Source organism: Netta rufina (genome assembly GCF_964035555.1).
Source record: "Netta rufina genome assembly, chromosome: 10".
Lineage (NCBI taxonomy): Eukaryota > Metazoa > Chordata > Aves > Anseriformes > Anatidae > Netta > Netta rufina.
In genome coordinates, this window is record NC_140133.1 from 22,737,288 (window position 1) to 22,757,046 (window position 19,759).

At 54.4% G+C, this 19,759-nt stretch overlaps 3 protein-coding genes across 3 annotated transcripts in view; 2 read left to right on the forward strand and 1 right to left on the reverse strand.

Annotated features, from left to right (window-relative positions):
• Window positions 1-2,805: 2,805 nt before the first annotated feature.
• Window positions 2,806-5,616, forward strand: RHO (rhodopsin; the record flags this gene model as incomplete). Its single annotated transcript, XM_084292456.1, has 5 exons — window positions 2,806-3,166; window positions 4,086-4,254; window positions 4,338-4,503; window positions 4,704-4,943; window positions 5,497-5,616. The coding sequence occupies 5 exons, from the start codon at window positions 2,806-2,808 to the stop codon at window positions 5,614-5,616; spliced, it is 1,056 nt and encodes a 351-aa protein (XP_084148582.1).
• A 3,093-nt stretch (window positions 5,617-8,709) lies between these two features.
• On the forward strand, window positions 8,710-9,619 carry H1-8 (H1.8 linker histone; the record flags this gene model as incomplete). Its single annotated transcript, XM_084292927.1, has 4 exons — window positions 8,710-8,725; window positions 8,888-9,165; window positions 9,249-9,387; window positions 9,471-9,619. 4 exons carry the CDS (start codon window positions 8,710-8,712, stop codon window positions 9,617-9,619), a joined length of 582 nt encoding a protein of 193 aa, XP_084149053.1.
• Window positions 9,620-12,065: 2,446 nt separating this feature from the next.
• Window positions 12,066-19,759, reverse strand: part of PLXND1 (plexin D1) — a gene marked incomplete at its 5' end in the record, with an annotated part of 80,569 nt that continues 72,875 nt past the window's right edge. The window contains 4 exons of the mRNA XM_084292928.1: window positions 12,066-14,779; window positions 15,440-15,514; window positions 16,433-16,573; window positions 19,200-19,347. Coding sequence (XP_084149054.1) covers window positions 14,663-14,779; window positions 15,440-15,514; window positions 16,433-16,573; window positions 19,200-19,347 — 481 coding nt within the window. The 3' untranslated portion in view covers window positions 12,066-14,662. The remainder of the gene's footprint in view (window positions 14,780-15,439; window positions 15,515-16,432; window positions 16,574-19,199; window positions 19,348-19,759) is intronic.

The following is a 19,759-nucleotide window of genomic DNA, read 5'->3' on the forward strand; positions in this document are numbered from 1 at the left end:
GCAAAATAGATCAAACAAGGAAGCTTTTTTTGTGTGTTTTTAAACAACTTCTCTGTCAATACAGTCTAAGTTTGAAAGGAGTATTGGGCTTTTCCAGGCAAAGCTGGGCTCCGCGCGCTCAGCAGTTGTTGAGGTGTTCTAGCTCCAGCCTTGTGCCGTCGAAGCCCTCTGGTGACTCCACGACACGAAGTCCCTGGGTGTGCAAGTCCCAGCACACAGCTTGTGTCTGAACCAGCTGTGGGTGGTTCACCAACTGGTTCCTTCAACCTGCCCTGCGCTCCTACCCTGTCACTGCCTGCGTTTCCCTGCTCCTGTGGTGACGCAGGTCAGGCTCTAAGCCCCGAGCAGCGGCTGCTGACCTCAGCAGCAGCTTATTGCATCAGAGCTTATGTGGCATATCTGTATGTGGGGGAGATAAACCTTTAATCCTTCTTGTACGCCCAGGTACAAGTGTAACAGCTGCACCTGCAGTTAGTGGCACCGCTTTGGCCTTGACAACAGCTGTGAAAAGTTAATTGAGGGGGACACACAACGAGCAGGGGATGTGCGAGGAGCTGGTATTTGCATGCTGACGTGAAGGAAGACTTTTGTGGCTGTCCGGGGTGATCGTGGCCTGCCTTTGATGGCAGACAGGGCTGTCTTTGTCAGTGGTACCAGCACTTCAGGTCCATCAGTGCTTCTGTAAGATGTTCCCCACTTAGAGGGAAGGTTTTCCTGCTTGGCCTTTTATTTGAAGAGAACACAAAGTTTTCTGCTTTTTCCCTTTGAACGGTTTTGCATGTGCTAAAGTAGCCCACAGGGAACACTGGTGAAAACTAGGCCAGGACTGAAGCAAGTTTATGAAGGCCAGGAGGACGTGAGCCTCTGCTCATCTCCCACCCGCAAGCTCCAGCTGCTCTGGCACATCCTCCGTGCTGCACGAGGCATGCCAGAGCCCTCTCCTCAGCTCCTGGTTGCAGGGGAAGTTAAGCCCAAGCCCCTGGCAGCAGCCTAGAAAGCAATTGCTGTGGGGGTGCTCAGGCCCCCTAGAGCCCTGTCCCCCACCAAGAGGCCATCAGTCTGCGGGGACCTCTGCGGGGACACGGCCTGGAATTTGTGTGCCAACTGGAGCGCTGTTAGTGCTGAGAACAATATGTACACAAGAACAGCGATAAACAGTGGGTGCGAGGAAAGAAAGAAAGGAAAAAAAAAAGTGGGGAAAATAGCTTTGGAGTTTGAAAGATCAATCGTGGTGCCATGAGCTGTAAGGAACCACCTCGTACATAAGGGAGATCTGTGGCTGCCTTCGTTGTGTTCACTTGTGTACACGCTGTCCTGTTGTCTCTGAAAAGTGTAAACCAGGTAATGTCTAACTCAGGGGCTGACTGGCAAATAGAACATTTCGAGCACAACTGAGTGCATCAAGTGGGGAGGTAGAGACATTAGGATGGCTCCAACATTGGGGGCTCCAACAACAGCTTCTCCTGCAGCTCTAATGCCCACTATACGGAATCCAACTCTTGCAGTTTCAGGGAGACTGAAGATGTCTGCCACCCAGAATATGAGGTCGAATGTTGGCTTCAGCTCAGAGACTTCCTTCTGTGCCTTGCCCACAACCTTTCTCAGCACCAGTGCAGAATGATACCTGTTCAGGACGGATGGGCTAGGTTATTTTGTTGGTGCTACCGATGTAATCGGTGTGATGCAGAGCACGTCAGGCCAGGGACGGAGGAGGTGATACAACTGGAAACTCACCAGCAGGATCAGTGTTTAACTGTGTTCTTCACACCTGCCCAGTCAAGTCTTGCAGCAGAGAAAGCAGATGGCTGAGAGCACATGGGAGAAGGGTTGATGGTCATGCTGCCTGGGAGTACCCCGTCACCAGCCTCCTCCTGGGAGCGGCGGCTGTGATGGAGGTGGCTCTGCAGGGTGGCTACCTGGTGTCACTGCTTTCCTCTTGGAAGGACAGGCCTCTGTCTCTGGTGGACCACACCAAACCTGCCCACCCCAGCACCCTCTACAGCCCCCAAACTTGTGGTCATGGGGTTTTCAGTCCACAGGATTCACTCCTGCTCCCAGGGGGCAGAGAAGAGGTCTGTTTGTTGGCAAGAGCTGAAGGCTCAGCCTGGGAGCTTTGAGCAAGCACAGCCCTGAGCAGGATCCTGTGTGCCTTGCCCTTCCCTCTGACCTGGTGGCGATGTGTCCTGTTTCCAACATCCCTCTGAGGGGACCTGAGGCATGTCCAACTGGCGGGCAGCTCAGCCCTGGAGTGCCCCTGGGGGTGGGCTGCGTGCTCGGTGGGGCGAGTGCCTCCCCTGGGCGATGGCAGCACGAGCTGTGGGCACCCACGGGGTGCGGTGACCACCTAGGGCACGGGGCTGCCCCGAGTCCTTGCTGCTTGGGGAGCGGTGCAGCCATGCCGAGGAGAGAGGCCGTGCAGGTGGAGCTGCCTCCTGGTTTGGACCCCCCATCGACCAGTGTGCTGCAGAGTTCCTCTTTATGTATAATGACCATGAACCATGGTCTGCAACAATGACAGTGCAGGCCAGAAACAGGTGTCACCTTAATACCTTCCCAAGAAAGCCAATTACCCCTGGATGATTATGATTAATAATTCTCTAAGCCCTAATCGTGCTGACACCAATGCCTGGAGCTTACCCCAGGGGGCACTTTATAAGGGGTGCCCCGCAGAGGTGAGCGTAGCCACTTCTCCCCGGGGTAACGGCGAAGGCCGAGAGGTGGCGGGAGCCCAGCTTCAGAGGCAATTCCCCCACGCACACAAAAAAAAACTGAGTAAGAGCAAAAGGCACCTCACCAACCGCAACCATGAACGGGACAGAAGGCCAAGACTTCTACGTGCCCATGTCCAACAAGACTGGGGTGGTGCGGAGCCCCTTCGAGTACCCCCAGTACTACCTGGCTGAGCCCTGGAAGTTCTCGGCGCTGGCTGCCTACATGTTCATGCTGATCCTGCTCGGCTTCCCCATCAACTTCCTCACGCTGTATGTCACCATCCAGCACAAGAAGCTCCGGACACCTCTAAACTACATCCTCCTGAACCTGGCGGTCGCCGACCTCTTCATGGTGTTTGGAGGCTTCACGACCACCATGTACACTTCGATGAATGGGTACTTTGTCTTTGGAGTAACAGGGTGCTACATCGAAGGCTTCTTTGCTACACTGGGTGGTGAGTTTTCCAAATATTCAAAAATCTTCCGCCAGAAATTGCTCCAGATTTTAGGAAAGGGTGGGAGGATGCCCAGATGCTCTTGGAAAAACATGTGGTATCTGGAAGGTACTCGGTCTGCCGCTGGTGTGGGCTGAGGCAGTTGCAGTGCTGGGAGGTGGGAGGTGAAGAAAGTGACAAATTACACTTTTTTTTTTTAAAAAAAAAACTTATTTTGGTAACCACCTGTTCAGCATCCTAAGAACAACAATGTAGCAATGAAAAGTAACCAATAGCAGATTTTGCTGGATTTGCACATCTTTTTGGCTTGCTCTCTGGCTGGAGATGCGGCAGTTTGTTCTTCCAGCTTGGCGGGGCTGAGCCTGGTGCTCGCTCTGACGCGGCGCTCGGTGGCGCAGGCTGGCCAAGCTGTCTCTGCTCCCCTGCCAGCCCGGCTTTGACAGAAACAGATGTTAATCAGAAATCGTGTGTCTGAAAACGCCTTCCTCCGTTCAGCTCAGCCCTCAGCCACAAGCAAGGCAACCGTTTTGCTGGTTCGGGGCTCCTGGCACAAGTTGCTGGGAAGCTGTGGGTAGGAGTAGGACCCCGGTGTGACAGGCACCCCGAGCGGGGCCGCAGGGCCATGGGTGTGGGGGCAGTCCGGGCAGGGAATGGGGCTCGGCGATGGACCCCGACACACAGAGCACGGCGGTGACTGCGGGGGCAGCACTGCAGTGTGAAGGTGCCTTCTGATGCCTTCCCACCATGTCAGCACTTAGCCCACGTTCGTTGCTGGTTCTGAACCCGGCTGGGGATTTACCTGCTCTTAGGGGTCCTCCTTGGGAACATGAAAGGTCAGAGGAGGCCCCGTGCTGCCTTCAGTAGCTTTTCTCCCAGCCCTCAAAGGCCCATTATCTGCATCCCTCTCTCCCTGCTTCAGGTGAAATTGCGCTCTGGTCTCTGGTTGTGCTGGCTATCGAGCGGTACGTGGTGGTCTGCAAGCCCATGAGCAACTTCCGCTTCGGGGAGAACCACGCCATCATGGGGGTCGTCTTCACCTGGATCATGGCCCTGGCGTGCGCGGCTCCCCCGCTCTTCGGCTGGTCACGGTAGGCAGGGTGCCGCCTGGCACGGGGCCCCGGCTGGCCGTGGGCATCTCTGCGGGATGCCGACCCTCGGTGTCACCTCACAGGTACATCCCCGAGGGCATGCAGTGCTCGTGCGGGATTGACTACTACACGCTGAAGCCTGAGGTCAACAACGAATCTTTCGTCATCTACATGTTTGTGGTTCACTTCACGATCCCGCTGATGGTCATATTCTTCTGCTACGGGAACCTGGTCTGCACCGTGAAGGAGGTGGGTGCCTGCCGCTGAGGCTGCTGCGAGGGGCCGCGCCGCGCTCCGCACAGGTGGCAGGAAGGACCTGGTCGGGCCCCCCTCGGGGAGCACCGCAAGCTCCGGGCGTGCAGCCCAACTACCCCAAACCCTGACCCCACGCCCCTCGTGGGCCGAACCCTCCCCCACATCCATCACCTCCCCGTTCCCTCTGCCCGCAGGCTGCCGCCCAGCAGCAGGAGTCTGCCACCACCCAGAAGGCAGAGAAGGAAGTGACCCGCATGGTCATCATCATGGTCATCGCCTTCCTGATCTGCTGGGTCCCCTACGCCAGCGTCGCTTTCTACATCTTCACCAACCAGGGCTCAGACTTCGGGCCCATCTTCATGACCATCCCGGCATTCTTTGCCAAGAGCTCTGCCATCTATAACCCCGTGATTTACATTGTAATGAACAAACAGGTAAGTGCCGCGTGCCAGGTGACTTCCTTTGTAGTGTTTGGCTTCATAGCAGCCTGGGGAGAGCCACCAGACCTCCACCGCACCAGTGAGCTGCGAGGGCTTTGCTCCCAGGTAACCTTGTGCCTGTGTGAAGGAGGGTGGTGATGGTGCAACTCACCCCTTCGCACAGCACAGATCTTGCAAATGCAAACCCATCCACCCGAACGAGGCACAGGTTGTCCCAGTGGAGGATCTGGGGCTGCGCTGCCCCAGCCCCAGGCAGCAGGAAGGCGACTTCACCCTGCACGGTGCAGCCAGAGCTACCGTGCCAGAGAGTTCCACACAGCCCCCTGCAACAGCCCCCAGGAGCCTGTGTCTCTGGGAGATGCTCCCGCTGTGACGGCCCCACCGCCGGACAGAGCCTGGGCACCAAAGCCTGGGCAGAGCCTGCGGCACTGCTGGGGCTCGCTCGTGCCCTCCCCCTGGCTCTGCCCTAGTCGGCACAGAGGGATCCAGCACAGAGGCAACCCCCAGCGGCCACCTGCCCTCACCCGATGTCTCCCTTCTCTTCCAGTTCCGTAACTGCATGATCACAACCCTCTGCTGCGGCAAGAATCCGCTGGGTGACGAGGACACATCTGCTGGCAAGACAGAGACCTCCTCCGTCTCCACCAGCCAGGTCTCCCCCGCGTAGGTCCCGCCGGAGCGGCCGGCCCTCAGGGTGTGCGTCGCCGCCCAGCCAGCATGAACCTAGTCCCACCACTGCCATCGCCTGCCCCCGCTTCACCACGGCCCTGCAGGGCGGGCTTCTCTCTCCTGACGATAGGAACCCTGGGAACAAGGCTGTGAATGTGTACACATGTTTTGTAATTAAAATGCAAAGGCTTAGCTCCTCCGCTGGCGTAAATCCGTGCTTTTCTGTTGATTTGCTGAGAGCTCACACCCGTCTGCACCGTGCAGGCCACTCGCTCTGACATCCCCCTCATGCGCATGCATGCCCTGCACCACTGGGTGCGAACCTCGGGCCACGGCAGAGCCACTGCTACCTCCCTCACCGCGGCCTTGTACAAGGGCCCCGGTGGGGCCAGGGCTGAGCCCCCTCGGCTCTGCCGCTGGGACAGAGCCCAGCAGACACTGGCGGCAGCTGGGCCTCGCTGCACCGTGCTGGGGCCGCTGCTGGGTGCTCCAGGCCCAGTCCTGCCCCACCACCGCGTTCCAGAAGATCCGGGAGGCGCCACGACGCCTCTGGGGAGATGGGGGTGTTCTGGTGCACATGGGCTCCTCCGTGCCGCAGAGGTGACAGTGCAGACCCCACACAGCACGGCACAGCACGGCACAGCTGCGGTTGGGTGTGCTCGCGGAGAGCTGGGTGCTCACCTCCACAGGCGCCCAGCACCGCGACATGCACTCAGTGTTTGCGCCTCAGCAGCAGCCCCTCTTGATGCCTCCCCCAGCAGGAAGCTGCTCCCCCTTCCCCTCGCAGGCCTTCCCTTGTCAGACACCTGCAGGCCCTCCTGCAGCCCGGGGCCATGCCCCGAGCTCCTCCAGGTCCTCCCGTACCTCCCTGCCTCAGCTGCAACCCAGCTTGGCATCGGCCCAAGTAGGAGGTTTTGGCCAGTGCTTGTGCTTTTGAGGATTGATCGGTGCATCGCTAAGCTTCCCTCCGTGCTGTAGCAGGCAAGACATGGGAGCATATGGCTCAGAGCCGCCGACATATGTTTTAAGCACTACAAGATGGCATATTGCAATTGTAGCAGTGTTCTTCATTTTTATTTTTAGCTCAGTTATACAAATAAGATGTTTTTCTCGCTGTTCAGTGTTATCAACATTTGAAACTATTTTTGTACATTATTATCCTCTCTGATTTCTAATCCTATGCAGCTTTGCAAGGTCTAATAGGGAACATAGAGAACCCATGCAAGTTAAACCTTTAATAAAGAGCAATTTGCAAGTACAATTCTCTCATTATTTTTTTTTATCGATACTTCTGCATATTCAGTGAAATCTGAAGATTAGCAGTTTATGAATAATTCAGTGTTTAGGCTGATGCCTGATTCATGTATTTCAAACCTGGGAGCTGGTTTTGGAGGGAAGAGGAGGAAGGGTTTGGTGTTTGTTTGCTGCCTGACAAGGCAGTCTCCATAGGAGCCGTGTGGTGCTTGGCACCGCGGCTCTCCCAGCCCACAGGCTGTCGCCCCACATCGTGCCCAGCCCTACGGCTCCTGCTGCTGGGGTCAGCGAGGGCCTGGGGCCCCTCTGCCAGCCAGGTGGGTGCAGGGGCATCACGGAGATGCCCCTGCCGGAGAGGTGATGGTCAGATCTGGAAGGAGAAGGTGGTTGTAGGAAGCAAATGCAGCCCTGCTGCAGTGCAGGACCCTGTGGCCTTCTGCCACCCCCACGGCCTCCTTCCTGGGGAATTCAGAAATTTACTGAAAATGGATGAGGGAAAGGGTCAGCCGTGCTGGTCTGGGCAGAGCCAGGCACGTGGGACTTGGGCACAGGCCTTTTCCAGAACCCTGCTCCAGGCCAGGCTCCTGCTGGCGCCTCAGTCCGCTGCCAGAACCCAGCCCCAGGCTCAGCAGGTGGGTGCAGCCCTCCATGAAGGAGGTCTGTCTGGGCTGAGTTTTGATGTTCATTGGTGCAGTAGCACGTCTGCTGCATCAGGACATGAACCCACGCTGCTGACACATGATCCCAGTCCTTCCACAAGTTTGCAGCTCCCCAGGGACTTTCACAGACGACGCACACAAAAAGCTCATGACTTTTTTGTAAGGAGCAAGGGACCGACACAGCATGCTCTGGAGATACACAGCGGTCTCCAGGGTGAAGATATTCATGCTGTTCCTGCACCGAAGAGCTGTTTTAGTGAATTAGACACGCTCACCCCATGAGCACATGCAGAACAGAAAGTAGAACAAATGTCTCACCCCACTGAAACAGCAGGGAAAATCACAGGAATCATAGGATGAATTAACTTAAACACAGCCATGACACAGAAGTGCCCTGGGAGCCTTGGGGACCTGGATGGTCAAAGGCTCAGCTTGTCCCTTGCCCATGGGACAATGCTCTCCCCAGCGCAGTTGCTGTGCCAAGAGCTGGCATGAAGGGGACATGGAGGGGACACATTAGGGCTGCTCCTGCATAGGGCTGGGTGCTCTCTCCCCTGAACACAGCAGGATGTGGTGAGCATGGGCACATGTGGCATCCCACTCATGACCACACACCTGGGGCTACTGCAGGAGGGTTGCTCCTCCTGCTTTAGCCAGCTAACAAAATAAGTCTTAATTTTCCTCCTCTCGTTTGGGGGTTAATTTCTCCCTCCCATTACTGGGCTCCCTGTGCTGTGCAGCCCCTGCTTCCCTGCAGGGCTGTTGTGCACAAAGGGCCCCAGCAGACACGCTGGGTTCCCCATCCAGCCCATGGTGTGTGCTGCCAGTACGTGGCCATCCCACCCCCCAGCAGTGGGGTGGGTGCCTTTGCACTGCGTGGTCACAGCCTTCACCCTGCGAGCCCCCCGTCTCTTATCCCTCTCCAAAACATCTGCTGAGACACGGCCCTTCACCTGCCAGCCCCTCACAAAGATCTGGGCACGAGTACTTGGCTTCACAGCCACCTGCTCCCCCTGGGCGGGGACCAGAGCAGTTAGCAGCTGCCAACCAGACCCTGCAGTTATGGTGCTAATCAGATAAATTAGCTGGAAGTGAGGTAAACCTGTGACCAGGGTCAGTAGTGCTGTAAACAGAGCTGGGGCTGTTGGGCCTGAGGCTTTGGGCTGTTGCATACTGTCATGGAGCCTCAGACAGGTAAGGGATCTCTGGGTGCTGCAGGGCTTGGGCACTGTTGGCTCTGGCTGCTGCGAGGCTGTGGAGATGAGCATGGTGATGCCTGTCTGCTTTCGGGGGACTTGCAGGCCTTGGGGCTGTGAACACTTTTGTCTCATGATGCCTCTCTTGCTTCCCTCACAGATAAAGCTGCTGGTGCTGCCCGGTTGTCTAGTCAGATTGCTCTGGGCCGGCGGCATCCCCCGACACTAAACATGGTTATTGAGGCGCTGCGGGCACAGGATGGGACAAAGGGTGCCTCCGTCGTCACCATCAAACGCTTCATCCTGGCCAAGTACCCTGCCGTGGACCCTGTGCGCCTCAAATATCTGCTGAAGCAGGCGTTGGCCAAGGGGCTGAGCCGTGGGGACCTGGTGCGGCCCCACAACTCCTCTGCCCTGGGGGCCACTGGCCGCTTCAAGGTGAGTGGGGGGGCTGCTGGGCCCCAAGCTGCAGGGTTGGGGCTGAGATGCTGCCCAGCCCCACTCCCATTCCTTGCACCTAGCTGGCACCTGAAAAGCTGCGGCAGAAGCAGCCGCCGGGCCAGGCAGATCCCACTGGAGAACAGGCCCCAAAGTCAGGGCGCAGAGGAGCTGCCAAGGCCACCCGGGTCCCTGCGGTGCTGGAGAGCGAAGGAGGACCAGGTAACAGGCTGGTGGTGTCACATGCACCCTGACCCTGCTGAGAGGCCCCTGCTTATGTTGATTCGCTGCCCTCTTCTCCACAGGTACTGCTGAGGAGAAGCCAAAAGCCACGAAGCAGAAGCCAAAAGCTGCGAAGAAGAAGCCAAGGACGAAGCCTGCAGATGTGAGTATGGCCCTGTGGGGTGCCAGTGCTATGCTCAGGCTGCTGACTCACAGCATGGCAGCAGCCTGAGGTGCTAGCTGCTCTCTCCTCTCCAGGCCCAGCCGGCACCAGCAGCAGCGAAGCCCAGGAGCGATGGAGCAAAGGCCCCTCGGGCCCCTGCCAAAGGGCGGTCAGCGCCCCGCGCAGCTCTGGCTGACAAGGACAAGGGAGGGAACGATGGTGACCGCCCTGTGGGTGCTGGGGCAAAGGGGACCAGAAAGGCCCCAGCGGGCAAGACTAAGGGGAAGGTGCCTGGGGAAGCTCAGGAAGCTGCCCCGAAGGAGAAGGGGGCTAAAGGCAAGACAAGGAAACCCCAGGCAGCCCGAGGTGCTGGCCAAGGGGAGGCTGCACCGTAGGAGGCATCCCTTGCCATGTGGGCAAGGAGGTGCGCTAGGGGTCCCAGGTCTTTGGCAGTGCAGCACTGTGCCACTCTGAGCCCAGACCCATGGCATCTGAGTTGGTTTTAGTCTCCAGGACAGGTTTTAACTCTGTGTTCACCTGCTACTAATAAAGCTGCTTCACTCATCATGAAACAGTGTGACTACTGCCCTGCTCCTGTGCCCCTGTCTCCCAAGACCAGTGTTCCCCAGCCCAGGGTAAGCGTGGATCCTAGCCTGCTCCTGGCCTCATCCCAAGTGGGATGGGGCAGCAGACGGGCTCATGGAGTGGACATGAGCTGGTGCTGCAGCTGCCAGCTCCCATGAGGTGTCCTGTGCATCTCCATGTCCCTGGCTGCTGGTTGGAGCAGTACATAGTAGTTGGGCTCCTGGGAAGCCCCTATCTGGCCAGCCAGCAGTGCAGGGGTGGCTTTGGGGGTGCTGCATGTGTGCAGGCTGGTGGTAAGCTCCAGTATCAGGTGATGGCCCAGTCAGGGGCACTGGGATGCCATGGGGCATGGTGGTGGCACCGCTGAGCACCAGGAAGCTCGGGCTTCTCTAGCTCTGCTGATGTGGGGCCACGGCACCCACAGCCTTGGAGTGGGGTAGGCATCCAGCTTCATGCCCTACCAGCTGCCCTTGTGCTAATGCCTGGCTGAGCTTGGATTACAGGAGTGCCAGGGCAGGAGGTGTGGGTGTGTGCTGTGGACAAGGGTCCCTAGCAGCAGGAGGGGCTGCTGTATTTTTAGCCACAGTAAGAGAAAAGACACAAGTGTTTTTGGGCTTAAAGATTCTTGGGGTGTTTACAGCAGGGTGTGGAATTGTTTGTTCTTGTTCTATCTGTGAGCAGTACTCACCTCTCAGCCTTACTAGCTTCTAGTAAGTTGGTCCAAGTATGAAAACTTTCATTTAAGAGTTTCAAATGCCCAAATTTCTCTTGCTCTGCAGAGAACATAGCCCTTCTGAAGGTCAGCCTGATAATGCAAAGGGTTACAGTCCTCCTGGGCAGGAGAAAATAAGTGGAAGTAAAACTCTTCCTAAAGAGGATTTTGCTAATCTTCAGCTGGCCTTGCCAATGCCCTCCAAGGCTTCTGGCCTTGTTTTGGGGCTTAAGCAAGAGCTGAGCAAACTAACTACTTTTTAAACTTCAACCTTGGCCATGTTGATGCATCTTTAATGAAACTGAACCCCTGTTCCCCAGGGACAGGGCAGAGGATGCTGCAGTAATAACGAAGAAGGGCTCAGCTGCTCCTTTGGTGATGGTTAACCTCGCAAAACACTGCTCATTAGCATGGAAATGTCCTGCAGCAGAACAGGGCAGGAGCTGCATCCTCTCTCACTAGGCACTGAATGTCAAACACGACTCTCTCTCTGAGAGAGCAAATCATTAAATGCCTGGATTTAGCTTTACTAAGAATCAACTTTCTAGTGGGAAAAGAAAATCCCTCTGGTGTCTGGAAAGAGCAGCTTTTACTGGGGAGGAGGCAGAAGTGAGAGGATTTTAGCAGTGGCACAATTATCGAGACCTGCAGGCTGGGGCTGCTTTCACGGTGCTGAAGCCAGAAGCCTTGAGGACATCGGTGGTGCAGAGCACACTGGGCTTGCCAGTGCTGGGAGAAGCTGTCAGCCCACAAAGCTGCATCACCTGGCAGAGGTAAGGATGTCCAGCCCCAGGAATCAGTGTGGTGCTACTGGTCTTTATGTGTGATTTGTGTGGGTGTGGAGTTGAGTCCTCGCAGGGATTTTCTACCTCCCACAGCAGCACCTGTCCTGGTGGAACATGTGGTATCAACAAAGCAGGAGTAATAACTGCTGCAGACCAGAAGGGTTAAAACGTGTCTCATGGAAACAAGGTGGTCATTAGCTGAGCTGCCAGCCCCGAGAACTGTGGGTGTTGTATTGCAAAACTGACCCACCAGCTGCCCTCCTGCCCGTGTTTCTAGGTTGGATCAGGGTAGTGGCTTGCATGGGCTGTGGAGGAGTGTGGGAAGAGAGGCACTTTGGGCAAAGGATAGCAGCCTGACCTTGGTGTGTTTCTCAATGTCTGGGGTCCTCTATGTGCAGATGGGCAGAAATGTCACTATACAGGGTTTCAGCACCTTGTTTTATTACAAAGATAGGCTTTTCCAAGAGTCTGCCACTTCCACTACACAGCAGGTAAGGGCACTACACCCACAACACATGCCAAAGTTTAAAAACATGTTACAAAGGGCTCGGGTTCAAGGCAACACTACAAACCCTCAAGCATCTGCTCTGTTAAAGTTGTTTCTTTAAAATGGTTGTAGCAACTACTTTTTTCATTTTTTCATATTTTTTTGCTTTGGAAAAAATTAAATAAAGCAATAGGCCCCAAAATGCAGCCCAGTCACATCATCTGGAGGCAAACTATGCTCATTACTGGCTCATCTGTATCCTTTTCTTGTAACATGGGGCTACTGCTCCATGGCCCTTCCTCCACCTCCAGCCAAGCTCAACGTTCTCTGCTACCTGGATCCTTCTCACCCTTTCCTTCCCTGTGCTGGGCCTGCCTATATCTCTGGTAACTATTCACAGTTTCTAGAGAAAAAAAAAATCAAGATTTTTTTTTTGTGAAATCAGTTTCAAAATAAAATGTAGCCCAGCTACATTCTTAGTTTCTATTCTGAAGCCACATCCTCAGCAAAAACATTGAAACCTCCACAGTGTATGTACTTTTTCTGTAGTTTCTTTTTTTAAAAAAAACAAACAACAACAAAAAAATCTGTTCTTCCCCTTTCCCTCCCCTCCCTACCCCCTTTTAACATACTGGATAAATTCTATCATTTGTTTTAAAATAGATATCTATATACACATACACAATCTGATGTTCAAATTTCTAACAAATGTGGCATTACTGGAAATGAGGGGATGGGGGCCACCTGTCCATGGCAGTGAGTCACCCAGGAGGAGTTCTGGTGGACCAAGGTCATCTAATACCAGGTTGCATCCTTGCCAGCTGGATGAGTAACGGAGGCTCACCTTAAGACCCTGCCTGGAGTGAGGTAGTAACTTTTTTTTTTTCTTTTTCTATTTGGCAGTTTGAAAACATGGTGCCTAACTACAGCTGGGTTTAGCTTTCATGGGCAGGTTGCCTTTGCCTGCATGGGAATGCTGGCTTCACACGTGGTCCAGCCTCTAAAGAGGAGCCTGAATGATGCTGGAGAAGATTGGAGTGGTCACAGCTCCCCTGGCTGCAGAAAGGAAAGTGTGGCACCAGGCTGGGATGGGGCAGGTCTGCCCCAGCACAGATGCCGCATGATGGCAGTGAAGTTTCTGGTCTTGAACAAGTTCTATTTGTCTCTGCAGCAAGACCCTGTTTGCTGACACCAGTGTAACCAGGAGCGTGACACTTTCTACTTTTGTTTGCGGCTTGTGTTACGTGTGACCTGCTCTGCTGGCTTGTGTGAGCAAAAACATCGTGCTGTCATGGGGCTGAGGTTTAGTCCCTTGCCTTTACGGACTGAAAAAAAAGACTGAACACATAGCAAAACTGCTCTCTTGGTTGCTCTTTGATAACCATGTACTGTGTCCAAGGCAAGCAGAACAAGCTGCTTTGGGAATACACCTCTGTAGCACTGACATGTTTCAGGTGGTGATTACAGGGAGATACTGGAGTGTGTGTGGCAAAGGGAGGGAAGATGCTACCTGGATGCTGTCCTGTGTGCGGCTCAGTTCTGCTCTGCCAGGGGACTGTTGACATGAGCTTAAGTAAGCGCCACAGCTGTGCGCAGCCAGTCAGGCTGGGAGAGCAGAGCAAGAGGCAGAAGTCCTTCCCTTCACCCACTTACATCTAGTCTTCTCCCAGGCAGAAATGATGCTTGTGACCAGCTGGCTGAAGGGTGAATCGTTAGTGGATATTTGCCTACCCTCCTGCAAACTCCACTCCGCTGTGCAGACCGGTCTGGGAACGTGGGGAGGGGGGAAGAGCCTTTCCCACACTGTCTAACATGCAATGCACTCCCTCCAGCTAGCAAACAGCTGTTTCTGTTAGGAGATAAAGTGCTTTCAGCATGCCTTAGCTACTTAGGAAGCAACTGCTTTGTATCAGCCCCGAGTTTCCTGTGTTGCCCAAATCTCAGAAGAAGGAGTGGTTATGTTTACACATACAGTACAAAAATTAAAAGGCACAAAAATACACAGAATGCAGCAGATAGTGAACGATTGATAGTCCCTGGTGTCAGAAAACCATGGATGTCAGAGGGATGGTGTGGAAGGAAGGGAGCTCTGCCATTGCTCTGATAGCCTTTGCCATCTCTGCTCATTACTCCCTCAGGCTACCCTTTAGCTTTGCATCTGTTGTTATGGCTTCTGCAGCCTGGTCTCTTGTCCTTGAGGAATCACAAACAGGGATGCAGGGAGCTGACGACTGCTCAGGAGCTGATTAGAGGGAAGTGGTGAACTGAGCTTGCCACAAGTGTCATGTTTCCATTTCTGGCTTGCAACAGCAAATAAATTATGGGTGCCACAGTGCCGATCGGAGGGTTTTCTAGCTGCTCATAAAGGTGTCTTGTGGCTTCTTGTTACGTGAGGGAGCACTTCAGCTGCAGGCCAGGCTCACCCCTGCCACAAGGCTGGTTTGAGAATGACCCTGACAGATGTGGCCCAACATATATCCACGGTCAAAGGAGGTTCCCTACAGCAGTGCACTCTAGAGGTCACTTCCCAGGCTGCAGTCAGCCTAGGCTTCGCTGCAGCACTCGTAGATGTTGTCCTCCATGAGCGCAATCACTTGCTCAAACTTGTGCTGGAGCTGGGTGCGCTTCGTCGTGGGGTTGGCGTCCAGGGCAGCCACGATCTGCAGGAGAGGTGGGCACGTGAGAGGTGAGGCAGTGTCAGGGTCCCTGTCCCTGCCCTGCTCCCCTGGCCAGCCCGGTGAAGCCTGAATCCCAGCTGGGGCAAGGGACGCCAGCCCTGGGGCACAGCCCCTGCACTCAGCGTGGCGCCTGTGCCCTCCAGGAGCAATAGGGCTCGGCTGAGTCCCTGCTCTTGTACTGAGGTGGAGGGCCAAAATGTAACCAACAACCCCTGTAACGAACCTCACAGTGCAGAGCTGGCCCCGCAGGGCAGGGTGTGGTGGGGTCCGGAACCAGCCAGGGCTGGTGGTGGTGGGAGTGGTGGGCGCTGAGTTATCGTGGGTGTGGACTGTACCAGTGTGCTCTGCCTCCTGCATCGGCAGGACTACACATCAGTCAGCCCTGCCTCAGTCCCCCCAGCCAAGCACTGTTAAAATTGGCTGGGAAGAGCTGGCCTTTTCTTTTAAGAAGTCATCAACCGAGGGATGGGATAGAAAGTACATCTGTGTGTGTGTATTACATATGTGTACTGGATTATGCAAAGAAAGATAATCCCTGTTCTGTGGGACTGGATGCAGGCATCTGCCTGCTTGGTTGCAAAATACTGCTTGTTATTTCCTCCGCGGGTAATCTGAGGCCCCAATACAGCCAGACCCACTTACCTGGGAGCGGTATCTCTTGGCATATTTGTATATCTCAGCCATGGCAACGTTGGTGTTGAATTCGTTCCGATATTTCTTTAGGAAGACAAAACAAAGGGGGGGAGGTATGTTATCCTGATGCAGCAAGTGCGTTCAAGTCCAATAAGCAGGCATTAACTAGATTAAAAGAAGGTTTAGACTGGCTATTTTTATTACAGTGGAACTGATACAGCTGGGCTTCTGCCTTCCTCCTTTAAGGAAGCTGTATTTGCTTACATTAGAAATGGTCTTAGTCTTTTTAAAGTCAGCCTTAAACGACCATAGCTGATAGCCCTGTTTACCCATCACTGCTCAAAGACATTTCAAAGGATGGGACAGCATCAGAGGTGGGTAGAGCACCCAGGGAAAAAGCCTGCTCAGTGGCTGGAGCTGAAACGCCATGGTGAGACGGCTGGATGTTGAGGAAGCCATGGCACGGTGCTGGCAGGGCTCAGATCCGGAGCACGGCTGCCAGCTCCCATAGCTGGTACCAGGGCCGGCATCCCTTGCCCGGCCACCTGCCAGGGCTGGCTGCCAGCAGGCAGCCTGGCACTCGGGGCCGGCCCTGGCACTCGGCGGCCTGGGGGACAGCTGGCTGGGGGCTGGGAGATGGCAGAGATCCTCTTCCAAACTTCCTGGCTCTTTGGCACTGAATTTTGCTTTAAATTCCCACCAGTGCCAAAGCTAGTTAGTTTCAAGCAAACTCATGGATGTTTACTGCAGCTCTGGCAGTAATTAAAGATGCTTGGAATTAGGTCAGATGAAGTTTGTGCCTGGAAATTTGAGGCAAAATATCCTTTCTCGTTAGCTCCCTCCAATGTCTATCTAAGCAGGAGCTGCCTGCAGCCTCCCTGCCCGTGCCTGGCTCGTGCTGCCAGCCGCAGCAGGCTCGCTGCCCCTGGCCCTGCAGGCATGCAGCCCGTGGTGTGGAGAGGCAGTGCACGCACCGAGCCCCAGCAGCCCAGCGCCTCTTACCCGGGACTCCTCTGCAAGGTGCGCGTTCATCTCCTGCTCGCTGAGCGGCGGCATGTCGTGGATTTGCTTGTAGTATCGCTGCACGATCTTCCTGTACTCCGGGATCTCCTTGGCGTAAAGTAGTTTATTGGTCGGGGAGTCCTAGAGTGAGAATGAGATACTGGAATCAGGCACCATATTGCGTCTGGCCGAGAACTCCTTATCCTGTTTGTCTGGCTGAAGTGTTGGCTATCAGACAGGGCCTTCAGCTACAGCTGGGTTCAGGAAACAGCTTTGTCTTTGGGCCTGGCTTTACACAAACAGGAGCGTGGTGGACAGCACCGAGGCACTGCCCTGCTAATGACAGCAGTGCTTGCACACACACATCGAGGTGCTGCGGACAGATACCACCTGCTTGCAGAACCACAGCACCGACCCTCCGCATGTGGCTGTCCACTGCCCATCTCCCTGTCATGAGCTAAAAACTGGTTAGCTTCCGTGCCAGTGAAGGTAGTCTAAGTGAATGTATTTTAATTTGCAGCAAGGGCAAGCTCAGATGTGTGCCTGAGGCAGTTTGCTGCCAGGTAATACTCTGCAGATACGTGTAACGTGACTATGTTAGATAATATACTTGTGCTCCATGGCATCACATGTGCAAACTGGTAATGAGGGATGGGCTTTTGAATGCATTTACTCTGGTCTCTTGAGCAGCCAGCTTGATTTAAACCAAAGAACAAAGCTCTCGTACAAGCTGAACTTTGTCAGTTGAAATGTTGCTCTTGGATTTTTAATGTAGCTTTGATTTATTTTGCATTGACTAACCCAGCCTGCCTGACCTATATTGAGTGCATGTAAAGTAATTAACAGAAAATACTGAGTTTTCTTGATTAATGTCAGCTTGGACAAAGTAGTCTCAACCTCCCAGCCACATGAGCGGGTTGTACCCGTAATGGCATAACCTCACTCGCACTCTTTGAAAACACAAGCATGAATGATTCTAACCTCAAGGCAATGCTGCCCCACTGACATCATTACCCTGGGAATGAACCTGGCAGACGCCAGCATTGTATCCCAAAGGGAAAAAGAGCCCCAGGCTCTGGGACAGGGAGGGGAGTAAGATCAACGTGTCCCACTGCCCTCACACTCGTGTGGGGACTGCTCCCTGGTGCTCTGACAGGTGGAGAGGGGGAGGAAGGATCTGCAGACAGAACAAGCCTGGCAGGGCTTTAGCCATGGAGACAGCACCTCCAGCTGTATCAGGCAGTAAATAAGGAAGCCAGGGGTAACTGCAAGCCGCTGGTGCAGTATGTAGGATGGCTAATGCTGCAGGAGCACCAGGCTGCAGCACCAGATCCCACAGCAGTTTATTTTCAAACCCAATGACAAGGCATTACAGCAGTATAGCCAAGTTACAGAGCCTGCTTACAACTTTTTTTTTTTTCCTTTGGAAACAGAAGAATCCCATGTTGCCGTTTCCTTAAGTTATTTTTTAATTTGTGTATGGTTTGTCCACTCTGTATTACAAAGAGATGGAGAGTGATTTATTAGCATATTGCACACTGCAGATGTACAGTGAGTCTGCTCTCTCATTCGCAGTATCAGAAGTAACACTACTGAACACCCTGTAACTAGAGGAAGAACCCAGCCCGGATAATTCAGTGATATACTGTGTGTATATGCAAGCTGGTTTTTATGCTGAGGATTTATTCTCCACACATTACTCAACAGCTCCTTCACTTATGCTATTGTACTGCCGAAAAATGTTTCCATCTGGTGTCTGACTCCAGCTGACCCCTCTTCCCCTCATCCACAGCTTGACAAGGACAAATTGTAGGTGTTTCGTAACACTTGCTAAAAAATGTCCAAAACCCAAACAAACAAAAAATCAAGAGCTCATTAGATCTTCCCCCAGTATTAATCTCTCCCAGTAGAGGCTTCCCGTCACTCTCGGTCTGGGGGATGCACTGAGCAGCGCACGTCTCCCGCTGTCGGGTCCCCTCTACGTCACACACCCAGCTTCTGGGGCGGGGGGATGGCAAGAGATGATTTACAGCATTTGCTAATAAAACTTTTTGTGTTGGGAAGTTTCAAATGTCAGCACCACACAGCCAAGACAGAGCGAGAGCAGCGAGCATGCGCGCTGCCTCCCAGCCTGCAGGGCCGCCCGTTGGCTCGGGGCACGGGGTGACCAGTGTGTGCTGGCAGTGTTGCGCCCAGGGGCCTGTGCCACGGCACCGAGTGCTCCAGGGCTGGGCTATGGCAGCACCCGCCAGTGCTTCCCATGGGCTGATGGACGGCATCGACGGGACGGCACCAGGCAAGCCCTGTGCCTCCGCGTGCGAGCCAGGCTGGGGCTGTGCCGCCGCAGCCCGCCCTTCACAAACGCTCCAGCTTGGCCTTAGGGGTGGCCCTACAGAGGTTGTGCACGCTGGGTGCTCTAGAGCTGTGGGACAACATGCACGGCCACTCAGCAACGCTCAGCAACGGCTGGGCCTCTGTCCTCCAAGCTTTCCAGGCTGGGGGCCTTTGCTCTTTGCCCATCTTGCAGGGTGTTCACATTCCCTGACCTCTGCTTCTGGCAGAGGGGTGCAAATTTTAAGCTCAAGCCTGAACAAAGCAGTTGGGAAGGCAGGAGAGGACAACTCATCCTCTCAGCAGGTAACCCACAGTCAGCTCAGCTTCTGAGGACAGGTTTGGGCCAGGTGACCTCTGACAGTCCCTTTCCATCCATATTATTTTGTGTCTATGACTGCCGGAGCAGGAATGGGCTGTCCCCTCTGGACTGTACCTTGCCCAGCTGCAGGTCAGACAGGGAGCAGGCGTCAATGAAGGCCTGGGCTATCACAGAGAGACAGGCGTCAATGTGGTCTGTCTTGTCAATGTCAAAGACAAACTGGGGGTTCTTCAGGATGTTGACCCAAAACCTCAGAGGTAGGCTGTGAAGGAAACAAGACAGGAACACACCAGGTGAATTTTTTACTCCACAGGGAGAGGAGAGGAAATGCAGGAAAGATGATAGAACTTGAATACAAGAGAGGAAAAAAATGAGGAGCCAGGCTCTGTTATTTATTCAAATCCTGGCAGCGTACATTCCTCTGCCTAGCTGGACGGGCAGGCACACGTCCTAACCCTGAAGAGACCCTTCCTCAGGCTGAGGTACAAGCCATGGACAGGAGACTTTATGTACAGCCTTAACCAGGTGAGCACACACCCTGCTCCTTCAGCAGCTTGCTGAGCCAGCCATGCTCCAGGAGCAGCACTGGCATTCTGCATGCATGGGGCTTTTGTACCAGGCTTCCTTACTTGCTGACTTTTTTTTGTAGCGATGGTGTCAGCTCCTTTTCCATT